The following is a 27245-nucleotide window of genomic DNA, read 5'->3' as shown; positions in this document are numbered from 1 at the left end:
TGCGTGCCATAGGTTCACCATCACAGATCTAAAGCATCATGATTTTGTGATGAACATCTCTAGAGAGGTGAAAAACTTGAAGAGAACATTAGTGGGAAGTCAATTTGGGGATCTTGCCCTGTTGGGTTACATCACTGACTCGTCTTTCTTCTCTCTTTTTCTTTCTTTCTTCTTCAGCTGTTTTAGAGCCGATTGAGGCAATGTTGCAATCTCAAGCAATTAAGTGCATATAACGAAATAAATCATCTTCCAAAATTATCATCCTCACTTCCACCAATGCCACCACCATCTTTTGGGGTTCTTTTTAAACCAAATGGTAATATCGGTCTTAGGAACCACATATGGCCTATAATAGCACATGTTCATATGGGAGGCAGAAGCTAAGAGACAGGTGTATTTTCATCATGTCCTTAGCAGGAGAATCTGATATGAAAATCAAGAGAGGAACAAATATAGTCCTTTGAGAAATGTGGCTTTGCACCTGATTTATTATTGCTGTGGCAGCAAGTTGTAGAATCTGGGTGAATTGCTTATTCTGATAATTTGCTGTTAAGAGGAGAGGAAAGGGGAAAAATGGTTTTCTGAAGATCTTAACAGTTGCAGAGCATGAGCGGTATTTTAGAGAAGGAGCTGAAACACCACTTTTGGTAAATCTGTGAAAATATTGCCCACTAACATCAGGTGTTACTTATGATGTGCTACAACACTTTTTCTCCACTTTGGCAAAGATCTGTGCACCTTCAATTCCTCAGCCCGCTGGAGAGTTGGGAGTTGAAGTCAACACATCTTAAACTTGTCAAGGTTGAGAAAATTGGTCTACAACAAGGGTGTCAAACTCACAGCGTCATGTCGTCACGTGATATATCACAACATCCAGCCCACGACTTGCACATTTGACACCTCTGGTCTACAAGAACAGAGAAAAGAGTCTTCTGTTAAGTCAAACTGTTTCTCCATCTCAACTTCCATTGTGTAAATATGTCTACTCCAAGGTCTAACATAGAGGAAGTTTTTCCTCTTCATTTGCTACCTGGTTCTTTTCATTCAAAATGCTGTGAATGTAAGAAAGGAAACTTATTATACTTTCTCAATGTAGAAAACGCATGTGTGGGAGTGACTAGGGTTAAATTAGGGCATCTTTTTGAAGATTTGAAAGAGAATGTATTTTTAAGATGAGAAAAGGAAGTGATGGAAGTAAAGGAAGTGTGGGAATTTGATCTTTTTCTGTTTATATCTATTTAGCTACTTGATCTTACTCATGGCGGTTTACAAATGTCCAGTGCACAATAAAACTGTCATAAATTACTTTCCCTCTGAACCTCTGCCATTACAAACAAATTATAACAAACCTAATCCCCATATAAAGTAATCCCAAACAGCCAGAAAAACAAAATCCTCAAAGGCAACCCAAAAACTATTTCTGTATTGATCTCATCATGCAGGTGTGATCAAAGAACTAAGAACTAGATAGATTTCAGAAAAGTCAGGATGGATGGATAACAGAATAACGGAAGGGATCTTGGAGATCTTCTAGTGCAGTGGTCTCCAACCTTGGCAACTTTAAGACCTGTGGACTTTAAGACCTGTGGACTTCAATTCCCAGAGTTCCTCAGCCAGCTTTGCTGGCTGAGGAACTCTGGGAGTTGAAGTCCACAAGTCTTAAAGTTGCCAAGGTTGGAGACCACTGTTCTAGTGATCTAGTCCAACCTCCTGCTCAAGCAGGAAACCTTACACCACTTTAGACAAATTGCTGTCCAATCTCTTCTTAAAACTTCCAGTGTTGGAGCATTTACACTGGTTAATTGTTCTAACTGTCAGGAAATTTCTCCTTAGTTCTAGGTTGCTTCTCTCCTTGATTAAGGATGATTCCATCCTTTGCGTCTTGTCCTGACCTCAGATGCTTTGGAGAATGGGTTGACTCCCTCTTCTTTGTGGCAGCCTCTGAGATATTGGAAGTCTGCTATCATGTCTCCCCTAGTCCTTCTTTTCATTAGACCAAACATACCCCAATTCCAGCAACTGTTCTTTATATGTTTTTGCCTCCAGTTCCCAAATCATCTTTGTTGCTCTTCTGGAGCAATATGTATCTGGAGTGCTCCTCAGGGGTAAAAGCAAAATCCTGAAACTTACATGAAAAATTTCCCAGCCCTTTTAATAAATTAAGGTGGAGCCTCTTTAAATGATGTGAAATGCTTCTCAGCTTTCTCTTCACTTGCACTGTTGCCATTTATGAAGTAAGCTGCCAATGAACTCACCTATTGTCTCCTAATTGTTAGTGGCTCCTCTCCCTTCCATGCAGTTGAGTATCGTCAGCCTCCTATTGATATCTTAACTCAAATCAACTGGATGGGCTTGCTCAATGCCTTCCTATAAATGTTGAATAATATGGGGGAGACTAGGTGGCTCCCTTTCTTGTTGGACCCACAGGCTTAACTATTTCTTTGCCACCAGCCTTAACTCAGTTTGCCATGTCAAGTCTTCCATGCCATGCAGTAGTCAAGCTAGGACTACTGATTCAGTGACTGTTCAGAATAACAAAGGTACGAAAGGAGGGGTACCTAGGATTGGTCTGTGAAGCCCTAGTTGTCATTGCATGATCAGGTGTCACCTGACTGCACTCCGGACACTCAGGTGCTCACCTCATGATTGCAATATCCTGGCAACACACAGCCACATGCTCTCCATTTGCAACCTTCTATGGCATCTTCTCACAAGCCAAGTCAACGGGGAAGATAGCAGAGAAGATTGCAAGTTGCGTCTGATGCCTCTTCTTCTGAGAATCCCAAGATCTTCTACTCTTCCCTGCCCACCTGTGCTCCATAGCACCTCCCTAACATACATTCCCAAGGGAAGACATGAGGAAGGAAACATCTCCTTAGGGCTTCTGCAGATCAGGTGAAGCTGCCAGAGAACTTGGAAAAGGATAAAAAAAATATGGGGAACATGTTCTGAGAATGAGGCCAAAGACAAAGGCACAAGAGAAAATACATCCTGGAGGTGATAGGCCCATGATGGCGAACCTATGGCACGTGTGCCAAAGGTGGCACACAGAGCCCTTTCCATGGGCATGTGCACTGTCTCCTGTTGCTCTTCTGGTTTCTAGCACACATGTGGCCATTTTGGGGGCATTTTCAGGCCGTTTTTGGGGGCCATTTTTGGGCTGTTTTCCAGGCTTGTTTTCTGGCCATTTTTAGGGGGCCAGAAACACCCTGAAAAATGGCCTGAAAACGCGCTGAAACACCCCCTGGAAAGCAGGCTGAAAACAGCCCCCCCAAACAGCCAAAAAAGAGACATGCGTGGGCCAGTGGGCTAGTCTTTGGGTTTCTGGTGCTGTGACAGATGCACATGCAAGCACATGCGCACACGTTCCAGTTTGGGCACTCGGTGCTGAAAAGGTTCGCCTCCACTGTGATAGGCAGATACAGGAAAATGTTGGGAACCTCTCCCCAGATTCCCCAAATCCATCTGAATCTTGTTTCCTGATCAGATTTCCAGGTTTATTCCACTTTCCTCTTGTAGCATGTTTACTTCTTCCTGGTTTGTGGGGATGAATCATACCAAACTGCCCCCTTTTGAGGATATCTCTGGAGGAGATGATGCAGTGAAGGCCAAACAATTGCCATATCCTGCCATGGTGATTATTTGCTTTAAGTAATGCCCATGAATTTGCAATATTCTGAGTCAATTCGGCCTGTGAGACTCTATAATTATCTGATGATTGCATGTTTCAAGTTATGCGCCGGCTCTCAACTGTCTGGCCTTCACAGTGTGTGTCATTCTCTGAACAGTTAGGTCCATGATTAAATGTCTGTGGCTCGTTTGGTGATGACCTGTGGTTTTGAACAAATAAATCCCAGCAAGTGTCTTGTGTGGTGCAGTCACACAAAGATAATCTCCAAAGACCTGTGACAGGAAATTGAGCAAAACTTGTCACAAGTGAGGAAGTAGAGAAGCATCCCTGCTTGGTCACCCTTGGCAACAGGAGCACCTAAACAATCCATAAATCCTGTTTGTTGGTATTATTTGGTACTAGGCAGCGAAATTATCCAGCATGTTAAAAAATATATCCATGTCTCATTCAAGAGTCTCTGTTGGGCTGAAAGCAATTCCTTCCCAGGTTAATGGGTGTTGAATGGAAATCAGACATAATAACAGAGTTGGAAGGGACCTTGGAGGTCTTCTAGTCTAAGCCCCTGCTTAAACAAGGAGATCTATACCATTCCAGACAAGCAGCTGTCCAGTCTCTTCTTAAAATCCTTCAGTGATGGAGCACCCACAACTTCTGAAGGCAAGCTGTTCCACTGATTAATTGTTCTCACAGTTAAGAAATGTCTCCTTAGTGCTAGGTTGCTTGTCTCCTTGATTAGTTTCCACCCATTGCTTCTTGTTCTACCCTCAGGTGCTTTGGAGAATAAGTTGACTCCCTCCTCTCTGTGGCAGCCTCTCAAATATTGGAACACTACAATCCTGCCTCCCCTACTCCTTCTTTTCACTAGACTAGACATACACAATTCCTGCAACAGTTCTTCATGTTTTAGCTTCTAGGCCCCTAAATACCCCTGTTGCTCTTTTCTGCACTTTTTCTAGACTAAAGTCTCAACATCTTTTTTTTATATCGTGGTGACCAAAATTGGATGCAATATTCTTAAGTGTTTTTTTTCCTACAAGTTCTCATTCATTGAGGAGAATTTGTCTTTTTCTTTATTTTTCTCCAAAGGGAAATAGAATTACATGGAAATCATTAGACTATAGTTAAATGTTTATGGAGATTCTCAGCCATCAAGGTCATGGTTGTCCTCCAGCTCTGAAGAAGCTTCTTGGATGAGAAGTGAAACATCTCAAAGAAAAACCAGGAAGTTGCCTCTTGAAAAAGCACCTTTGGGACACAAGGGTAGTGTGGTATCCTTGAAGTAATGGAAGGATGTGTATGAAGGTCTTATTTTTCATAATCCACTTGTCTTTATCATCTGCTTTCTCACACTGATCCAGATGGAGTTTTCAGCAGCACTGCTATTATCACAACTAAAAGGAATACCTACATTTAGACCCTTTGAAAAATCTAACTTTATCTCAAATATACAGCATTGGGGAAAACTATCTGTTCAATTACCTTACTGTCACATTTGGTGGGGAACTTCCAAAGTTCCTTTGAACCTTAAGAACTCCACTCGACTCAGGAACCTTGCATTTCTTTTTTCAAATCAAGCCCAAATGTGAAGCTAAGAATAAACTCTAAAATTTTTGATTCTTGTTTGGCTGTATTGTGAAAAAAAAAACACAAATGGAAGATTTCAGGTTCTTTAGCTATTTTCACTAGCAGGAGAAGCCAAGCAGGAAATATTAAAACAGCCTAACTTGACATTGATATTATGTTATGTTAAGCTTGGTAGAGTGTTTTCTCTCTCTCTGATAACTTCTTGTCCATGGATCATGCAAGACATAAAAATGATCTCTGCGTGAATTGCACGAATTGTCCATCCATTTCATAGGGCATAGAGCACGTTGAGTAACGCAGTGAGGACTAAGTGTAATATTATAGCAGTCTTCCAGTACTTAAGGGGCTGTCACAGAGAAGAGGGAATTGACCTATTTTCCAAGGCACCTGAGGGCAGGACAAGAAGCAATGGATGGAAACTAATAAGGAGAGAAGCAGCCTAGCACTAAGGAGAAATTTCCTGACAGAACAATTAATCAGTGGAACAAATTGCCTCCAGAAGTTGTGGGTGCTCCATCACTGGAAGTTTTCAAGAAGAGATTGGACATCCATTTGTCTGGAATATTATAGAATCTCTGCTTGAACAACAGGTTGAACCAGAAAACTTCCAGTGTCCCTTACAACCCTAGTCTTCTATCTTCTATGTTGTCAGCCTTGTAGATGTTCATAGTATAATGCTCATGAAGCCCCATTTTGGAATATTAAAGGTAAAGATTCCCCTCACACCTATGTACTAGTCAGGAGTGGGTTTCTGCCAGCATTACTGTTGGTTCGGTGCACATGCAATTTTGCATGCATGGGCTTGCTTCACTCATGTGCACAGTTGCCTATAAATAGGTCTGTGCATGCGTAGAACATTTAAAAAGGTCAAAAAAATGTTGCGGCAACCAGGCCACCAGTTTGGGGTGTGTGTGGCGAGCATGCCGTCCCTACTGGTTTGGAGACCCAGTCGCCATTTCCACTACTAGTTTCACTGAACTTGTGCGAACTGGTAGGAACCCACCTCTGGTATTAGTTGTTCCCGACTCTAGGGGGCAGTGCCCATATCCGTTTCAAAGCCGAAGAGCTAGTGCTGTCCAAAAGCATCTCCGTGGTCATGTGGCCGGCATGACTAAATGCCAAAGGCTCATGGAACACTGTTACCTTCCCACCAAAGGTGCTTCCTATTTCTTTACTTGCATTTTTACGTGCTTTCGAACTGCTAGGTTTGCAGAAGTTGGGACAAGTAATGGGAGATCACTCTGTTACGCAATGCTAGGGATTTGAACCATTGAACTGCCAAACTTTCTAATCAACAAGTTCAGCGTCTCAGCCACTGAGCTGCTGAGCCCCCTTTTGGAATATTAGGATGTCTGAAAACCCTAAACCCTTTTGTTGCATACATTTTTCAGGGAAGATGAATAACACCCTATTTGTATTTCACACAGTACCTCTTCATTATAAGATTTAAAATGAGAAGGGAAAACAGATTATGCCATTGTTGCAATGTCGATAGAGTTGTTGAGGGTTGTGTATTCAGCCTTTCTGCTGATAGCAGTTGAACCATCAGTGTAGAAGGAATTAAGGACCTCTTTTTTTTTGCTAACACTAAGTATAACTGCAGCTGCCCAATTGAATCATCCTGGTCTTCCTTGACAAAAGAGAATTGTAGAAAGCCTTATCAGTACTGATTATAATCAGACTTTTTAAGCCTGAATACGTGGGGCTGAGCTCAGCACATCTTTCCCCCTTGATTTTGTCTTGCACCCCACCCTCTTAATAACTACCCCAGGAAGAAAAATTTCAATTTCAATTTGTTTATTTATAGGCCGCCCTTTTCCCTGAGGGGACTCAGGGCGGCTTACAGTCACAAAGGGAAAGGAAGTGTGGGACAAAAAATGATTTTTAGGTGATAAAAATCTGTAGTTTGGTCCTTCTTTAAATGCTTTGAATGTACTATGCAAACCAAAATAGTAACAGTGGTATAGAATTACCCTGTTTCCCTGAAAATAAGACCTCCCCGGATAATAAGCCCAATCGGGCTTTTGAATGCATGTGCTAAAATAAGCCCTCTCCCAAAAATATTGCAACACAGCAGCAGCCATGAGGTGACCATGCTCGCTGCCTCCTGCACCTCAAAAATAATAAGATCTCCCCAAAAATAAGGCCAAATGCTTATTTCGGGGGTCAAAAGAAAATAAGACCCTTATTTTAGGGGAAACATGGGTAGTCCCACGTTCCTATGTCCTATTTAATATGGGTGTGGGGTTATGGTTAAGGAACAATGGAGATCTTAATGCTCTCTGAGCTTAGTTATTATCCTATTACCAAACTAGGTAACATCGTTAGGACTGGCACTAATAATGTTATCTAATTGGGCAATGAAACATCTTCAAGAAAATAACTAAGTTCTGAGAGCACCAACCCTGAGCTACATACAATACAAAACAATAGCAGAGTTGGAAGGTACCTTGGAGGTCTTCTAGTCCAACCCCTGCCTAGGCAAGAGACCTTATACTGTTTCAGACAAATGGCTATCCAACATCTTTTTAAAGACTTCCAGTGTTGGGGCATTCACAACTTCTGGAGGCAAGCTGTTCCACTGATTAATTGTTCTAACTGTCCGGAAATTTCTCCTCAGTTCTAAGTTGCTTCGCTCCTTGATTAGTTTCCACCCATTGCTTCTTGTTCTACACTCAGGTGCCTTGGAGAATAGTTTGACTCCCTCTTCTTTGTGGCAATCCCTGAGATATTGGAACAATGCTATCGTGTCTCCCCTAGTCCTTCTTTTCATTAAACCTGACATACCCAGTTCCTGCAACCGGTCTTCATATGTTTTAGCCTCCAGTTCCCTAATCATCTTTGTTGCTCTTCTCTGCACTCTTTCTAGTCTCCACATCTTTTCTACATGGTGGCAACCAAAACTGAATGCAGTATTCCAAGTGTGGCCTTACCAAGGCATTATGAAGTGGTATTAACACTTCACGTGATCTTGATTCTATCCCTCTGTTTATGTAGCCTAGAACTGTGTTGGCTTTTTTGGCAGCTGCTGCAGATGGCCGGCTCATATTTAAATGGTGTTCACTAAGATTCCAAAATCCCTCTCACAGTTACTACTGTTGAGCAAGGTACCACATGTACTGTACCTGTGCATTTTGTTTTTCTTGCCTAAATGTAGATCTTTACTCTTTTCACCATTGAATTTCATTTTATTAGATAGTGCCCAATGTTCAGGTTTGTCAAGATCCTTCTGATTCTTAAGCCTATCCTCTGGAGTGTTGGCTATCACTGCCAGCTTGGGGTCATCTGCAAATTTGATGAGTTCCCCATTTATTCCCTCATCCAAATCATTGATGAAGATGTTGAAGAGTCCTGGGCCTAAAACAGAGCCTTGTGGTACTCCACTGCATACTTCCCTCCATGAAGATGCAGTTCCATTGAGGACTACACGTTGAGTGTGGTTGGTCAGCCAGTTATGAATCCATCTGGTGGTGATGCTGTCTAACCCACATTCTTCTACTTTATCTAATAGTAGGTTATGGTCTACCTTATCAAATGCCTTACTGAAGTCCAAGTAGACTATATCGACAGCATTCCTCTGGTCCACTAATTTTGTCACATATATTCTCTTCTATCTGTTAAGAAAATGTTCCTTAAAATGGATCATCTCCAAGTTCAGTGATCATACCTCCTAGTAATTCTATATTCTGATTAAACAAAACATGGAAGCTAGGAAACTGGTTAATTTATTTACTGCTCATCTCCATCATAAAGCAATTCCCATCATTTGGAGAAGAGTATGCTACCCTGAAATCTTGGTGGAGAATAAAACTAATCTGGAACCACAAAATTATTGGGGCACTGGAAGCTAAACCATATGATGAATGGTTGAAAGAACCCAGTTAATTTTGTGGCTCTGTCTAGCCTAACGGAGAGAAGAACTAGGGGTGACATGACAGCGGTTTTCCAATATTTGAAGGACTGTTGCAGAGAAGAGGGGTTGCTTGGCCTGTTCTCCAAACCACCTGAAGACAAGACAAGATGTAATGGATGGAAGAGAGATCAACCTAGAACTAAGGAGAAATTTCCTGACAATGGGAACAAATAATCAAGAGAACAGCTTGTCTCCAGAAGTTGTAGATGCTTCTTTCCAAGAAGGGACTGGACAGCTATTTATCCAGCATGGTGTGGGAGCCTCCTGCTTGAGCAAGGGTTGGACTAGAAGACCTCTAAGGTATCTTTCAACCCTATTATTTTATGTTCTGCAAACAAATACATAGAAAATTTGAAAACATGGCCCAACCAACATATTTTCACTCGTTTATGGAGATTTCCAGTCATCCAGGTCATGGATGGGATACAAAAGTGCCTTTTCAAGAGGCAACTCGATTTTCTTTGTTTTTCCTTGAAGGTATTTCGCTTCTCATCCAAGAAGCTTCTTCAGAACTGAACAACAGAATTTTTATTAGCCTATTAGTTGAATGTTTTGCAATGGAATTGCCTTTGTTTTCTTGCCAATATTTCCTCCTATGATTTAACTTGGCGCTAGTTACTGTATTTCTTTTTTATTTATTTCTTTTTATTTATTTCATCAAGCATGTATTAGATAACACATATAAGTATAAACATGATTTTGAATACATGAAATGGATATGAATAAAAGGGAACATTAGGACAGGGATGGTAGGCACATTGGTGTGCTCATCTACGCCCCTTACAGACCTCTTGGGAATGGGGTGAGATCAACAGTAGACAGTCTAAGGTTAAAGTTTTGGGGTTTGGGGATGAAACCACAGAGTCAGGTAGAGCATTCCTGGCATTGACCACTCTGTTGCTGAAGTTGTATTTTCTGCAATCGAGTTTGGAGCTGTTTACCTTGAGTTTGCACCCATTGTTGTGCTTGAAGCGGAAGTAGTCATTAACAGGTAGGACATTGTAGCAGATAATTTTATGTACTACGCTTAGGTCAGGCCCAAGGTGGCACAGTTCTAAATTGTCTAAGCCCAAAATTTCAAGCCTGGTGGCATAAGGGATTCTGTTGCGAGCAGAGGAGTGGAGGACTCTTCTCGTGAAATATCTCTGGACTCTCTCAATTGTATTAATGTGGCGCAGGGTGGCGCAGTGGTTAAATGCAGCACTGCAGGCTACTGCTAGATCAGCAGTTCAGCGGTTCAAATCTCACCGGCTCAGGGTTGACTCAGCCTTCCATCCTTCCGAGGTGGGTAAAATGAGGACCCAGATTGTTGGGGGCAATATGCTGACTCTCTGTAAACCGCTTAGAGAGGGCTGAAAGCCCTATGAAGCGGTATATAAGTCTACTGCTATATGCAATGTGGCTTATTATTATTTATTATTATGTACTTAATCTTTGGTGAGATTCACAGCCTTTGAGACTGGTTGGTAGCTCAACAGCTCGAGCCCTAACCAAGGACCTAGGAACTGTTAAGGTAACGTTGGAGGATATAAGCTATTCCAAGTAGGGTGATTTTTTGTAGAATCAGAATGTTCAAGTCTGATAAATTTAAAATTTCCAAATAGCGAGGTAGCCATTAGGTTACCAAGGGCTCCAATTACAATTGGGACAACAAACGATTTATTTTTCCACAGTCGCTCAACTTCAATTTGAAGTCCGGGTACTTTGTGATTTTTTCTTGCTGTTTATCTTCAATTTGTGCATCTCCAGGTATTGCAATGTCAATGAACTATACTTTTTTCTTTTCAACTATTGTTATGTCAAATGTGTTGTGGGCCAAGTGCCTGTCAGTCTGAATTCTGAAGTCCCTCAAGATCTTGACTTTCTCATTCTCTAAAACCTTCTGAACCTAATGTTCCCAGTGGTTTTTGCTGTACTCAAATCCAAACTTTTGGCACAATTTCCAGTGAATGATCTTAGCAACGCGGTCATGGCGTTGTAGATAGTCAGTTTGTGAAATTTTGCTGCACCCACTGATCAAGTGGTTGACTGTCTCATCTTTATCATTACAGAGGCGACATTTGTTGTTGGTGTTTTGCCTTCATGCAGTTTGTGGCTAAGGCTTGTTCTTGAGCTGCCAAAATAAAGCCTTCTGTTTCTTTTTTTTCAGTGCTCCTGATCTTAACCAGTTCCAAGTTAGCTTTTGGTCAGCTTTGCCTTCAATACTTTTCAAGTATTGGCTATGCATAGCTTTGTTTTTCCAATTTTCAGCTCGCTTCTCAATTACTTCTTTCTTATATTCAGCTTTTGACTTAGTTGTCTTTAAAAGGCCTCCTTTATTTACTTCCTTAATCATTGGTTCTTCACTTTTCTAGATGTAATCATTCAAGCTGTGTTTTTCTTCTTCTACAGTCTGTTTTACTTGTAGGAGACCTCGACCACCCTCTGCTCTTGGTAGATATAATCGGTCAACATCACTTTTAGGGTGCAAAGCATGATTCATTGTCATAAGCTTCCTTGTTTTTCTGTCCAAATTGTCCAACTCCATCTGGGTCCAGTCAAACATTCCTGCAGAGTATCGAATCACAGGTATAGCCCAGATATTTATGGCTTTTATGATGTTTCCTCCACTCAATTTGGACTTTAATATCTTGCATATTCGTCGAATGTATTTGACTGAAGTTAATTCCTTGACTTTATTATGCATTAAATCAGAGGCCTCTAAAATCCCCAAGTACTTGTAGCCTTCTTCTGGTTTTACTGCCTTTATCATTTCTTCATTCTCAAGTTCTATTCCATCATCTTCTATGACCTTGCCTGCTTTGGTTGCCATTGTTGCACATTTGTCAATTCCAAACTGCATACCAATATCTTGGCTAAATTCTTTTGTGCTTTCAATTAATAAATTCAGTTCAGCTTTTGTTTTACCAAACAACTTGAAATCATCCATGTACACCAAGTGTGAAATTTTCAGTCCTTTCTTTGCAAGTTCGTATCCATAGTTCATCTTCTTCAAAATGATTGTCAGTGGTAGTATTGAGAGTATAAAAAGTAGGGGTGAAAGGGAATCGCCCTGGAAAATGCCTCGTTTAAATTCAACTTTACCCAGTACTTCTTCATTACCTATAAGCTTCATTTTCCAGAAGTTCATTGAAGTTTCCATGAATTTTTGTATGTTGCTGCTGATGCCAAAGTTTTTTCAGGCATTTCTTGATCCAGCTATGGGGAACTGAATCAAATGCTTTCTCATAGTCTATCCAAGCCATGAACCGGTTGGTTTGTCTTTTCTTTGAATTCTTTAGGATTAATTTGTCAATCAGCAGTTGGTCCTTTGTATAATTTATTACAATAATATAATTTATTATTATTGTGTGGTTGTTTATTATTATTATTATTATTGTTGTTGTTGTTGTTGTTGTACAATTGTATCACAGCGGCCAGTTGTTTCGCCGGATTTGGCATTGGTTACTAGTCGGGCCCCGTCCAGGGGCCTAGGACGTCGTAACGTATTTTCGTAATATGCGTGCAGATCTAAGCAGTGCGGCTTTTTGCATTTGACTGATGGTGATTTTGTCAATTTTTAACTGTGTTAAATGTGATTCCAGTGCTTTTGGGATAGCACCCAGTGTGCCAATTACCACTGGAATTACCACTGCTGGTTTGTGCCATAGTCATTGAATTTCGATTTTTAAGTCCTGGTATTTTGCGATTTTTTCATGTTCCTTCTCGGCAACCCTGCTATCACCTGGTATTGCGATGTCTATGATTGTGACCTTATTTTTCTCAACCAGTGTGATGTCTGGTGTATTATGCGCCAGTATTTTGTCGGTTTGTATACGGAAATCCCACAAGATCTTGACCATCTGATTTTCGGTGACTTTTTCAGGCTGATGTTCCCACCAGTTTGTTGCTGTTTTAATATTATAATTTTTGCACAAATTCCAATGGATCATTTGTGCTACTGAATTGTGCCGCAATTTATAATCAGTCTGCGCAATTTTTTTACAGCAGCTGAGTATGTGATCAACAGTTTCATCAGCTTCTTTGCAAAGTCTGCATTTGGCATCATCAGAGGATTTTTCGATTTTGGCCTTAATGGCATTTGTGCGGATAGCTTGTTCTTGCGCAGCCAGGATTAGTGACTCTGTTTCTTTCTTTAATGTACCTGTTTTTAACCATAACCAAGTTTGTTCCCTGTCCACTTTATCTTTTATTTTTTCCAGAAATTGACCATGCAGTGCTTTGTTCTGCCAACTCTCCATTCTTGATTTTATCACATCTTTTCTGTATTCTTGTTTCGTCTGTTGGGCCTTCAGTAGATTTTTGTTCTTTACTTCAATTAATAGATGTTCTTGACCTTCTTTTAAATAATCAACCAGTGCATGTTTTTCTTCTTCAACTGTTTGCTTCACTTGTAATAATCCTCTGCCACCTGATTTTCGTGGCAGGTACAGTCTATCAGTATCACCACGTGGATGTAAACTGTAGTGCATTGTCATTAGTTTCCTGGTTTTTCGGTCCAAAAGGTCCAAATCAGCTTGTGTCCAGTTAACTATACCAGCTGTGTATCTTATAACTGGTATTGCCCAGGTATTTATGGCCTTGATTGTATTTCCACCATTCAATTTAGATTTCAAAATTTTCCTAACTCTGTTGGCGTACTCTCGCTTGACAATAGTTTTTACTTCTCCATGCTTGGTGTTATCCAACTGCAGAATGCCTAAGTATTTGTAGGCTTCATTTTCTTTGCATTTAATTAGTTGGCCATTGGGCATTTCAATTCCCTCAGATGCAGTGATTTTGCCCCTTTTTATGGATACAGTGGCGCATTTTTCCATGCCAAACTGCATTGAAATATCGGTGCTGAATACTCGGACTGTATTTGTCAATGATTGGATTTCTATTTCTGACTTTCCATAGAGTTTCAAATCATCCATATATAGTAAATGCAAAAAATTTTCAGCTTTTTTGGCTGTTTGGTAGCCTAATTTCATTTTTTTTAAGATTACTGATAGTGGGATCATTGCGATGATGAAGAGAAGAGGTGAAAGTGAATCACCCTGGAAAATTCCGCGCTTGATATTAACCATTCCGTAGCTCTCATTCCCTACTGCCAACTCAGTTCTCCATTGTTTCATTGCCTTTTCAGTAAAGGATGTAATATTTTTGCTAATGCCAGTTGTTTCTAAGCATTTTATGATCCAACTATGTGGCAGTGAGTCAAATGCCTTTTTGTAATCAATCCAGACCATATTCAAGTTCGTTTTTCTGTTCTTACAATTTTCTAATATCATTTTATCAATTAGAAGCTGATCTTTTGTGCTCCTGCTCCTTCTTTTGTTGCCTTTTTGCTCTACTGGCAAGATGTTGTTTGTTTCCAAATAATCCATCATGTTATCTGCAATAATGCCTGTGAGTAATTTGAAGGTTGTTGGCAAGCATGTTATTGGTCTATAGTTTTCAGGTGTTGTTCCTTTAGTTGGATCTTTCTGAATCAAGTATGTTTTTCCAGTTGTCAACCATTCATCAATTTGGCCCTTTTGTAAAATTTCATTCAGTTGCCTGGCCAATATTGCATGTAAACTGGTCAGATATTTGAGCCAGAAACCATGTAATTGGTCCTTTCCAGGTGATGTCCAATTCTTTACCTTTTTAACTCGATTTTTGACCATCTCAGTTGTTATTTCTAATACTTGCATTTGTTTGTTGCCAATGCTTTTCTCAAAGTCATGTATCCACTTTGCTTCCTTGTTGTAGTCCTTTGCATTTCCCCACAATTCTTTCCAGAATTCAACTGTGGCCTGTTTTTCTGGTTTTTCACTTTTGGTGTTACCATTTACATTAAGACTTTGATAAAAACGCCGTTGGTCTGATCGAAATTGCTGATTTTGTTTATATTGGATGATTCGTGCCTCATATCTTTCAATTTTTCTAGCTGTTGCTGTTATCTGCTGTTTTACAATCTCTACAGCTTCATTGATGTTTCTTGTATCCAATCTATATCTCCTGATTAGCCGATCTATGATTTTGTTGTTTTTAAGCCGTTGCTCATGCATGTTCTTTAAGTTACTAGCATCTGCCCTTAATTTTTTTATTTTTTGTTCTAAACGGATTTTCCACTTTGGCTTTGATGCTTTTTCTGTTGTATGACTAGGTACTTTAATTTTGATGCCTAGTTCATTAGTGACTATTACAGCTGCGCTGTACATTAACTGGTTTGTTTCCAAGATGGATCCCGGTTCAATTGTTGAAAACACTGCATTAACCATTTTCATGATAGGGGCCAAAATTTTCTTCGGCACAGTTTTTAGTGATGGTAAACGTTGCCTTTCCTCATTAAGCAGAAAATGCTTCATGATCTTATCCTTCAATTCTTTTTGTTTTTGAGTTAGTTCATCAGTTGGTTCAGTGATAACTGGTTCTAGTGGTGGTGATGTTATTTCCTCCCCGAGAGCTTCTTCTGGGAGTTCTACTATAATGTCTTTAGTTGTGTCTTGAATATCAGTTATTTCCGCTTGTGATATTGTTTTTTGGGTTTTGCAATTTGCCTGAATTTCCTCATGTTCAACTTCACTAAACACTTTATTCCGTATAATAAATCGCCTTTGATCTGCTAGTCGTTGTTCACTAACATTTGAATATGGATATTGTTCTTTCCATAATTCATACATTTGCTTTAAATAACCTCTTTTTTCTGGCTCTGAGTTGTAGTAACAGGCCATTATGGCACAGTTTTCATCTGCACTATATTTTTGTCGTTTTGCTGGCTGGTCCACTTGTAGCCCACTTGTCGACAGATGTCCAGGGACCCCAACATCCGCCGCGGCCCTTGTTAACCCGCGCGACGACCGATATGGTATAAATTTTTTATTCGTTTCTTTCACCATATTGTATGGGTTGGCGGGTTTTTTTATGGGGCCAGTTGCCAACCTGACCCCAACCCTCCTCCTTTCTAATCCGGGCTTGGGACCGGCAACGGCGGAGTTGTTGTTGTTGTTGTTGTTATTATTATTATTATTGCTTTGTAATCTAGGTAGGAGTGCTGCTCTAGCTGCAGAAGGATCAGCTGTCATATTTTACATTTGATTTTAGCTCTTACAATTACTAAACCTTTTCTGCCTTTCACGCTGCTGTCTTGAGGTGGTGTAGACTTTGCATGCTTAGATATCTGGCGGTAAGGAAAAACAATAGTCTCTGACTCCAAACCAAACTTGGAGTGAATTGTTAATGTGACAAACATCTGACTAAATCGGGAAAGATTAAGTGTTGACAGTTTTACTGCCTTGCTAAATATATCTTAAGGTAATAGGAGTGCCAAATTTATTTGGGGTGGATTTTCACTTGGTCTAGCAGCTTTGAAGTGAAAAATTCCAGATGATGGCTAGAGGCGAAGTATTATGTAGAAGGCTAATTCTTTGCACGCTATTTAGGCAACACCTGAAATTTTGCAGTCTAGCATTTGAGTGTGATGCTTTACCAACATCTGAAATATAGGATTGATTAGGGGACTGGAGGCTAAAACATATGAAGAATGGTTGCAGGAATTGGGTATGCTTAGTCTAATGAAGAGACTACGCCTACCTCACCATTTTGGATGCAGGTAAGTGCAGGGCACACACAGAGGCTTGCGGAGGATGAAAAATGGGCCTACTGGAAGTTCAGGAGGGCCCCTGGAGCCCGTGGGAGGCAGTTTTTACCTCCAGGAGGCTCAAGGAACCCGGGGAGGGCAAAAACACCCCCCTCAATGTGGTGCAGGAGGCTGACTAGGCCACGTCCACTATGACTACACCCACCCAGCAACTGGGCAGAGAACCCCTTGCTAAAATTTTTGAAGCCCACCCCTGGCTGTCACGAAGAAGAGGGGGTTCAAGCTATTTTCCAAAGCACTTAAGGCCAGGACAACAAACAATGGATGCAAATTAATCAAGGAGAGAAGCAATCTAGAACTAAGGAGAAATTTCCTGACAATGAGTATATTTCCTGACAATAACCAGGTGCTCCATCATGGGAGGCTCTTAAAAAGAGACAGCCATTTGTCCTTCTTCTATAAGGGTTTGGACTAAAAGTCCTTCTGAGGATGCTGTTGCAGTTATAAGTTATAAGTGTAAAAAAAAATAGCAATGTCATTTTTTTCAGTGCCGTTTTAAGGTTGAATGGTCATTAAACAAAGTGTTTTAAGTCGAGGACTACCTGTGCTTTTCCATCCCCTCTGTATCATTTAACATTCTTCTTCCTTTCTTTTTTTGAATTTGTAACTTTTTGTCTGTCGAATAAAATTGAAATGAAAAATTTGCATCAACAAAACAGAAATGCCATGTTTATATAGTATGCGCTTCTCAAACTAATGTATATCATGCAGGGTGATGCTCATAATTACTCACTGTCAGCAAACTACCAAATTTTAGCCTGGTGTAGTTTATTGGAATAACCCATATGCATTACCTCATGGCTTTCTTTCTGGTTCTTCCCCATCAACATATTGTGATCAATGGTGGGATTCATTTTTTTTTACTACTGCTTCTGTGGGTGTAGCTTGGTGGGCATGGCTTGGTGGGTGTTGCAGGGGAAGGATACTGCAAAATCCCCATTCCCTCCCAATCAGCTGGGACTCAGGAGGCAGAGAATAGATGGGGGCAGGGCCAGTCAGAGATGGTAGTTACCGGTTCTCTGAACTACTCAAAATTTCTGCTACTGGTTCTCCAGAACTGGTCCGAACCTGCTGAATACCACCTATGATTGTGATGATAGGATCTTTCTGTTTGCATTGGGTAGCAAAGAATGGTGTTTTGTGTCCTATTGGGTGCTTGAAACACAGCTGAGATCTCAAATAAAAATCAAGTGCTGAATTCAGGCTCTAGGAAACAATGACACCATCAGTTATTTGGGTCAAGACCCATTAATAGAAGTCTTTGTAAAGGCTCCTATTACAAAATTCTCCTGGGAGGGATAGTTTAGCAAACTGATTTTTGTTTACAAATGGATGGCGTGTGAGTAACCCATATCTTTGCTTTGCTCCCTGGAAGCTGCTAAAGCATTTCGTTGCCAGCCTGCCAAACATTTGATTGCATCATCAAAAGTCCGTCCTTATTCCCTTGATGGGCCAAGATTTGCAGGCAGAAACACAATCTGCATTGGAGAACATACAGTTGCTTTCAAGCCAAGGGAAAAAAACTGCCACCCTCAACATTTGGTTTATTTTTAAAGTTCCTGGCAGCTCCCTTAAGCCAAGAGAGACTTGTAGTCCAAGCCACGATGCCATGCTGTGCATTGTGATGTCATGGCACAAATGATTCAAATTGTGTCATGGGCCTCAAGTCACATCAGGTGCGCACTGGAATTGAGGTCCCTTTGCCCCTGAGTTTGTCTGCCCGCACATGTCAATCTCAAAGAGGCTGCAGGGGCTTCTTTTGATGCCCGCAGGCTGAGTGGCAGACTGGGTTTTATTTAGGATAGAATAGAATACTTTATTGGCTAAGTGTGATTGGACACAGAAAGAATTTGTCTTCGGTGCATAAGCTCTTAGGGTGCATACCAACAACAAAGCAAAATGATCATAAGATAACAACAGGAGAAGGTGGTAGAAAAGATGAGAAGGTTAATAGTGATACAGCTCTGTGTTCTGACCTAGGCTACCTGAGAAAGCATAAATCACAATCTTAGTCCCCAAAACTTTCTTTTATTTATATGGCTGTAAATTATGGTCATTCCCAGTCTGTAGGGCTTCACAAACAGTCTGTGAAGGTTCCGACAGATGTCTGCTCGAGTTGCCACAGTCTTTCAGGGGAATGTTGATAAACACCTACCTTATCTCCCTGGGAATGCTGCCAGAGACCTAATTGCCAAATGCAGAGCAAGGCCAAACTCAGTACAGAATCAAACAGAACTTCTCAAAGCTTGAACTGACCAGTTGAACTAATTGCTTTCTGCAAAGGCTCATGTGTCTTTGCTCCTCCTTTATGTCTTATGGGAGGGGCCAATCATCTCCTAGCCTTACTCCCAAGTTGACCGTGTTTTCTTAATTGTTCTTGCCTTCTGGCAGCTCTGCGCATATGCACACTGGGATCAGGCTCCCACTGTTCTTCGGCCTCACTGATGTCAGGCTCTAGAGGTTCCGGAGGCTTTGGAGGCAGCAAATAACTACCAGATGGCCCCGACCCCCTATCTGCTTCTGACACAGAGCCCTCATCAGAGCCTTCCCCAGACTCCAGGAGTGCCCCATATTCCTCCCCAACCTCCTCACTGTCCGACTCTGCTGCCAGCTCTGCTAGCGGGCCATAACACTATGCTACACGGGTAAATATTTTTAGATATTTGGAACTGAATGTTCAGCAGAGTGATGGCATGGAGGAAAAACTATCTTTGTATCTAGTTATTTTGGCATGCAATGTCCTATAGTGGCATCATGAGGGGAGGAGTTGAAACAGTTTGTGAGGATGAGAGAGGTTTGCAGATACTTTCCCCACTCTCTTTCTGGTACGTACAGTATACAGTATCCTCAATGGAAGGCAGGCTGGTTGTTCTTTCTGAAGTCCTGACTATCTGTTTAAATCTGTAACTGTCCTGTTTGGTTGCTGTACCAAAACATACAGATGATAGATAGATGGATGGATGGATGGATGGATGGATGGATGGATGGATGGATGGATGGATGGATGGATGGATGGTAGGCAGGCAGTACAAGACGGTGGCTTTTATCCTTCAAATATATCATATCCGTCTGTCTGTCTATCTATTTACCAATGGTTTGTGTTTTTTTTATTATTTATTTATTTATTTATCTATCTATCTTTCAGCATTCATTCCAATAAAAGACATTTGGTAGATAGAAGTTACTATGCTGCAAAGCAAAGCATCAGGTTTTATTTCCAACATTGCTCCTGGGCCCCCATGAACCAAGAGGTCTTGTTAGAAGGGGGGGAAATGATAGAGACCAAAGGAAAGCAATTTAATAAAGACAATTAAAAAGAACTAGACAAGAACATTAAAAATGTGCATTAAAAAGAAAAAAAACTAGAGGGCATAATATGTGTTTTTGTCTTTTGTCATAGGGGAAAAGTCCCTTTGGTTTTTGTATTTTAGTCTTTTGAAATACACACACACACACACACACACACACACTCTGAATGGAGTTGTTGAGTTGTGTGCCTACACCTGTATGGATTCACCCTCAAAGAATTGTATGAATATAAGTGACCAGTTCTTATTACTTGTCTTGATTTGGGCACTTTGCTTCAATAAACTCCCTTGTCTCTTTATTCCCACCTGTTGGTTGATTAGCTCCAGATTTTCAAATTACTGCATCCCTTGGTTTAATTAAAATCCAGTTGAGATTCATTTAACGTGCTTGCAAAAGCCAGCAGTTGTGATGTCTGGGTCAGTGGCACACTTCAATGAACTACTTCTTAAACCTTAAACCTTATGCTGTGGAGGAAAAAAGACGGAGAATAGAATCCAGCAAGATTGTTATGTAGCGACCCAACCTTTTCCTCAACCAGGGAAAATACTCTGAAGATCCAACTTCTGTGAGGTGTTCTCTGGCCAATGCCAAGCAGTTAAATTTCCCATAATGCCCCCATGCTGTTGTGGGGCAGTTTGAGAAATTAAGATGGCAGCTTTGTGGCACCTTAGAACTTTTGTCCCTTTCTTTTTAAGCCAAGGGTCTCCAACCTTGGCAACTTTACGACTTGTGGACTTCAACTCCCAGAATTCCTCAGCCAGCATGTGCTGGAGTTGAAGTCCACAAGTCGTAAAGTTGCCATGGTTGAAAACCCTTGCTTTAAACTTATTGTATCCCAAGATATCAATACAATACAATAGCAGAGTTTCTAGAGTCTCCACAGCTTTTTTACATCGTGGTGACCAAAACTGGATGCAGTATTCCAAGTGTGGCCTTACCAAGGCATTATAAAGTGGTATTAACACTTCACGTGATCTTGATTCTATCCCTCTGTTTATGCAGCCTAGAACTATTTTGGCTTTTTTGGCAGCTGCTGCACACGGCTGGCTCATATTTAAATGGTTGTCCATTAGGACTTCAAGATCCCTTTCACAGTTACTACTATTGAGCAAGGTACCACCTATACTGTACCTTGCATTTCATTTTTCTTGCCTAAATGAAGAACCTTACTCTTTTCACCATTGAATTTCATTTTATTAGATAATGCCCAATGTTCAAGTTTGTCAAGATCCTTCTGTAACTTAAACCTGTCTTCTGGAGTGTTGGCTATTCCTGCCAGCTTGGTGTCATCTGCAAATTTGATGAGTTCCCCATTTATCCTTTCATCCAGATCATTGATGAAGATGTTGAAGAGTACTGGGCCTAAAACAGATCCTTGGGGTATTCCACTGCATACTTCCCTCCATGTAGATGCAGTTTTATTGAAGACTACACGTTGAGTGCAGTTGGTCAGCCAGTTATGAATCCATCTGGTGGTGATGCTGTCTAAACCACATTCTTCTACTTTATCTAGTAGTAGGTTATGGTCTACCTTATCAAATGCCTTACTGAAGTCCAAGTAAACTATATCGACAGCATTCCTCTGGTCCACTAATTTTATCTAACTAATGAGTTTGTAATAGCTACTACAATAGTTGGATTGTTAATAACACACCCTTAAGCCTACCTGGAAGGACATAACAGAATATCAGAACAACAGAGATGGAAAGACCTTGGAGGTCTTCTAGTCCAACCCCTTTCTCAAGCAGGAAAGCCTATACCATTTCAGACAAATGGCTATCCAACATCTTCTTAAAGACTTCCAGTGTTGGGGCATTCACAACTTCTGAAGGCAAGCTGTTCCACTGATTAATTGTTCTCACTGTCAGGAAATTTATCCTCAGTTCTAAGTTACTTCTCTCCTTGATTAGTTTGCTTCTTGTCCTGCCTTCAGGTGCTTTGAGAAATAGGTTGACAACACCCCTTCTTTGTGGAGCCCCTCAAATATTGGAATCCAGCTATCATGTCACCCCTAGTCCTTTTCACAAGACATACCCAATCAGCTCTAACATCTCTTGTTTGTTTCAGCTGCCTTATTTTTCCTAACCATCCCTCATTCACTTCTCTTTTCTCCTTTCCTCCCTTTCTCTGCTTGCCAGGAAGCTGTGAGAATTGCTGAAGATGTCTGAAAGCCTGGATACTGAAGAAAAACCGCCTGCGCCCCCATTGAGAATGAACAGTAACAATCGCGATTCTTCGGCTCTGAACCACAGTTCCAAACCACTTCCCATGGCGCCCGAAGAGAAAAACCGAAAAGCTCGCCTGCGCTCCATCTTCCCAGGAGGAGATAAAAGTAACGTATCGGCCAAGCGAAAGACTCCTGGCTTCTTTTTTCTCCTCAGGCTTGTTTTTCTGCAGGGTGGTCTGGGGAGGGCAAAATAGGGCAGAGATAGCAGCTGCCAACCATGTCTTTAGAACTGTGCCTCGTTTTTATCTCTGCCATTCACGTATCGCATGTTAAAAGAGTCAGGGGTTTGATTCTGTAGGTGCAATGGCCATCTTCATTTCTGTGAACATTTGGCTTAGACTCATAAAAATTACTTTAAGCATGCTCTGTTTAATTTAATTGTTTTGCAAATATAAGAGCCAAGGTGGCGCAGTGGTTAAATGCAGCACTGCAGGCTACTGCTAGATCAGCAGGTCAGCGGTTCAAATCTCACCGGCTCAGGGTTGACTCAGCCTTCCATCCTTCCGAGGTGGGTAAAATGAGGACCCAGATTGTTGGGGGCAATATGCTGACTCTCTGTAAACCGCTTAGAGAGGCCTGAAAGGCCTATGAAGCGGTATATAAGTCTACTGCTATTGCTATTGCTATAATAAATAGCATTTAGTATATAGCAAACTCAAGGGATGCGGTGGCTCAGTGGCTAAGATGCTGAGCTTGTCGATCAGAAATGTTGGCAGTTCGGCGGTTCAAATCCCTAGCGCTGCATAACGGAGTGAGCTCCCGTTACTTGTCCCAGCTTCTGCCAATCCAGCAGTTCGAAAGCATGTAAAAAATACAAGTGGAAAAATAGGGACCACCTTTGGTGGGAAGGGAACAGCGTTCCATGCACCTTCAGCATTTAGTCATGCCGGCCACATGACCACGGAGACATCTTTGGACAGTGTTGACTCTTCGAATTTTAAACGGAGATTAGCACCGCCCCCTAGAGTCAGGAACAACTAGCACATATGTGCGAGGGGAACCTTTACCTTTACTTTATATAGCAAACCATCATTTGGAGCAGTTATTTTTCCTCAGGAGCCGCAGAAACCGGGGCTGTTCCGATTGATCCCCAAGGAAGTCAGACAGGGACAGGCAAAGGGCCACATGGGGCCCTGGAGCTGTAGGTCTGATTTATAGCAAATAGTTTCATAAGTTATATACCTAGCAATTTTTTGCTGAACCAACCTTTAGGGCAGTGTTTCTCAACCTTGGCAACTTGAAGATGTCCGGACTTCAATTCCCAGAATTCCCCAGCCAGCGAATGCTGGCTGGGGAATTCTGGGAGTTGAAGTCCGGACATCTTCAAGTTGCCAAGGTTGAGAAACACTGCTTTAGGGACTAAGCCACAGTTTGATAGGTTGAGACCCCCTCTGATAGGTTGAGACCCCCTCATGAAGCAATGCTGACAAACGACAAGGTAGCATGCTCAAACCATGTAACTGAGTGAATTGCTTATGAATCAAAAAATTAATTTGTCAGTTCATGCCAGAATTATCTATTTTGATTGGCACGAGTGTTTCTGGAGCTGGGTCTCTCAATCACCTGCTCCTTCCAGTGTTAAATTATGATTGTAGGCTCCTCCTCCTCCTCCTCCTCCATGTCACAACTTAGCAGAGGATGTACATCCACATTCTGAGCATGTGGAAAGTTTCTTAAAAGTGCATCCGTTGGAGCATCAGCACTTTTCAGTTACTTATTTTGAACTCCAAGGTGAGGTACATGTCATATGGAGTCCCAAAATAATCTCTGTGTCTTGGTAGGCCGTTTAATTGAGTGACGTCTTTGTGTTTAAGCAGTCTGATCTTGCTATGTCTTCCCATTATAATTCATTTCCTCTTAAGTGCAGGGATGTGATGTTGGCAAAAAAAAAGAAAGAAAGAAAGAAATTGCCATTCAGGTTAAATATAGACTTTCCGACCCATCTTTAATTCTTGGGTTAAATGAATTTTTCAATGAAGACATTACTTATGCAGCCCTATTAAGATGAGACTTGATAATTGATCTATGCTGAATTTCCTTGCTGGCATCTCAACCTTTATGGGACCTTGGCATATCTATAAAGAGAAACAATAGCCAGTTTCTTCTGAGATTTTTAAAAATAAACATTTCTCCATAATTTTTTTTCATGTGGTTATATATTCCTTCATGTGTATCTCCATAATTACTCCAAAAACATAATTTCTGTCACCATATTTAAGTGCTATTTTGATTTCCCTGTCGATGCTCCTGCACAGAACATGGGGCTCGTACAGAGGAACCAAATATCTTGTATAGACAGCTCCAGTCACCCGGGATTAAGCCAAGATTTTATGCATAATTTTGAAGATTAAATGATAGCACCTGGGTTCACACACAATGCCATAATTGATGGTTTCCATATCAGGATCATGAGAAAACTATGGTTTAATGTCGTGTGTGATCCAGGCTACTAGGACCTCTGGGAAAACTCATTGAAATGATGCTGTTAGGGGGGTTATCTCCATTTAGGGAATCTTGGTGCTCTCTGAGCTTGGTTGTTTCCTTGCAGACATTTCATTACCTAAACTAGGTAACATAATCAGTGCTACAAGGGAGAGCAAACCTCATTCCCTTCTAGCACTGATGATATTACCTTGTTTGGGTAATGAAACATCTGCAATAAAACACCCAAACAATCCTCTTCCTCCACCTGCTCCTCCATCTCCTTCTCTACCTCCTCCTCTTTCTCCTTCTCTCCATCATACCCAGGGGTGGGTTTCAACTAGTTTGTGGCGGTCCCCGCGAACCGGTTGGTCGGCGAACCCGGAAGTAAGTAACTTCCGGGAACGGCGAAGGGCCCACCCGGCCGCCCGCGCTCCTTACCGGTCTTTGAAGGCTTCTGCGCTTCCACACAGGCGCATGGCACATACAGCGCCTGCGCGATTCTCCGCGAGCAGCTGGATGGCACATACAGCGCCTGCTCGATTCTCCGCGAGCAGCTGGAGCATTGCACAGGTGCTAAGACGCATGCGTGAACTGCGCACGTGCACGAGGACGCCGCCAGCCCCGTTCCAACCAAACCGGTTGGAATGGGATAAGCAACCCACCACTGATCATACCTACTCCCTTCTAACACTGATAATGCTACCTAGTTTGAGTCATGAAATGTCTGTTACCTTGTTATGGTTAATGAAACATCTGCAAGAAAACAACCAAGCTCAGAGAACAACAAGGACCACACAGTCCTCCTCCTCTTCTTTCTCTTTCTTCTTCTCTCCACAATACCCTCTCTCTTCTAGCACTGATAATGCTACCTAGTTTGAGTAATGAAAGGTCTGCAAGAAAACAACCAAGCTCAAAGAGCACCAAGGACCCCACAGTTTTTCTCCTTCTCCTCCTCTTCTTCCTCCTCCAAACCTCACTCTTTTCTAGCACTGGTGAAATTACCTTGTTTGGGTAATGAAACATCAGCAAGAAAACAACCAAGCAACCCTCCCCTCCCGCTTCTTCTCCTCCTCTTCCTCCTCCACCTGCTCCTCTTTCTTCTTCTCTCCATCGTACCCACTCCCTTCTAGCACTGATAATGCTACCTAGTTTGAGTCATGAAATGTCTGTTACCTTGTTATGGTTAATGAAACATCTTCAAGAAAACAACCAAGCTCAGAGAACATCAAGGACCACATAGTCCTCCTCCTCTTCTTTCTCTTTCTTCTTCTCCCCACAATAACCACCTAGCACTGATAATGCTACCTGGTTTGAATCAGGAAATGTCTGCATGAAAACAATTAAGCTCAGAGAGCACCAAGGACCCCACAGTTTTCCTCCTCCTCCTCCTCCTCCTCCTCCTCCTCCTCCTCCTCCTCCTCCTCCTCCATACCTCACTCTCTTCTAGCACTGGTGATGTTACCTTGTTTGAGTAATGAAACATCAGCAAGAAAACAACCAAGCAGCCCCCCCTCCCCCGTCCTCCTCCTTCACCACCGCCACCATTTGCTCCTCCACCTGCTCCTCTTTCTTCTTCTCTCCATCATACCCTCCCCCCTTCTAGCCCTGATAATGCTACCTAGTTTGAGTCATGAAATGCCTGCAAGAAAACAAGCTCAGGGAGCACCACGGACCCCCCGATTTCAAGCCCGAGCTACAAATATTCTCCTTTATCGGTATTTCCATTCAGTTAAGCAGCAAAGCAGAAAATCTGATCAATGCATAAAACTCCTTCAGGTTATATTGCCAAGGATCCTTTTGAATCCAATTTCATTTTTATTCTCCCTGTCCTTCTATTCCTTGCTTTGAATAAACCAGACAGGAAAATCGATGAACAAATGACTGCACAGAAATATAAATGGCTGTTAACATTTTGCCCCTAGCCAATAAGAAGAAAGAAAAGGAGCGTCCTGAAATTTCTCTCCCTTCAGACTTCGAACACACAATCCATGTTGGCTTCGATGCCGTCACTGGGGAATTCACAGTAAGTCTTCTCTTCCTTCTCTGCCTACCTTCTACACCCTTTCCTTCCCCAGTCATTTGGTCCTCCACCGGCACAGGTAGTCCTCGACTTATAACAGTTCATTTAGGGACCATTCAAACATACAACGGCACTGGGGGGGAAAGGACTTATGACCGTTTTTCACACTTATGACTATTGCAGTATCCCTAATGGCCATGTGATCAAAAGGCAGATGCTTGCCAATTGGCATGTATTAATGACAGGTTGCAAAGTCCCAGGATCTTGCGATCCCCTTTTGCGACCTTCGGACAAGCAAAGTCAGTGAGGGAAGCCAGGTTCAGTTAACAGCCGCGTTACTAACTTAACAACTGTTGTGATTCACTTAACAAATATTGCAAGGAAGTTCATAAAATGGGGGGAAACTCACTTAACAAGTGTCTCGCTTTGCAAGAGAAATGTTGGCCTCAGTTATGGTCATAAGTCGAGGATCACCTGTATTTCTTGAATGCAGAAATGGATGTGAGAATA

At 41.6% G+C, this 27245-nt stretch overlaps 1 protein-coding gene across 3 annotated transcripts in view; it reads left to right on the top strand.

Annotated features, from left to right (window-relative positions):
* Positions 1-27245, top strand: part of PAK3 (p21 (RAC1) activated kinase 3) — a 131406-nt gene that overhangs the window by 62412 nt on the left and 41749 nt on the right. For 2 of the 3 annotated variants that reach the window (XM_087727669.1, XM_087727671.1), the window contains exons 2-3: positions 22203-22396; positions 26638-26738. In XM_087727669.1, the coding sequence (XP_087583795.1) occupies positions 22225-22396; positions 26638-26738 (273 nt within the window). In that variant the 5' untranslated portion in view covers positions 22203-22224. The remainder of the gene's footprint in view (positions 1-22202; positions 22397-26637; positions 26739-27245) is intronic. The other variant, XM_087727670.1, reaches the window with a different exon arrangement.

This window comes from Thamnophis sirtalis, unplaced genomic scaffold (assembly GCF_051295495.1).
Source record: "Thamnophis sirtalis isolate CommonGarterSnake01/CBP01778 unplaced genomic scaffold, rThaSir2_p1.2 scaffold_13, whole genome shotgun sequence".
In the NCBI taxonomy this organism is placed as follows: Eukaryota; Metazoa; Chordata; class Lepidosauria; order Squamata; family Natricidae; genus Thamnophis; species Thamnophis sirtalis.
This window is presented reverse-complemented; position numbering and strand designations above follow the sequence as displayed.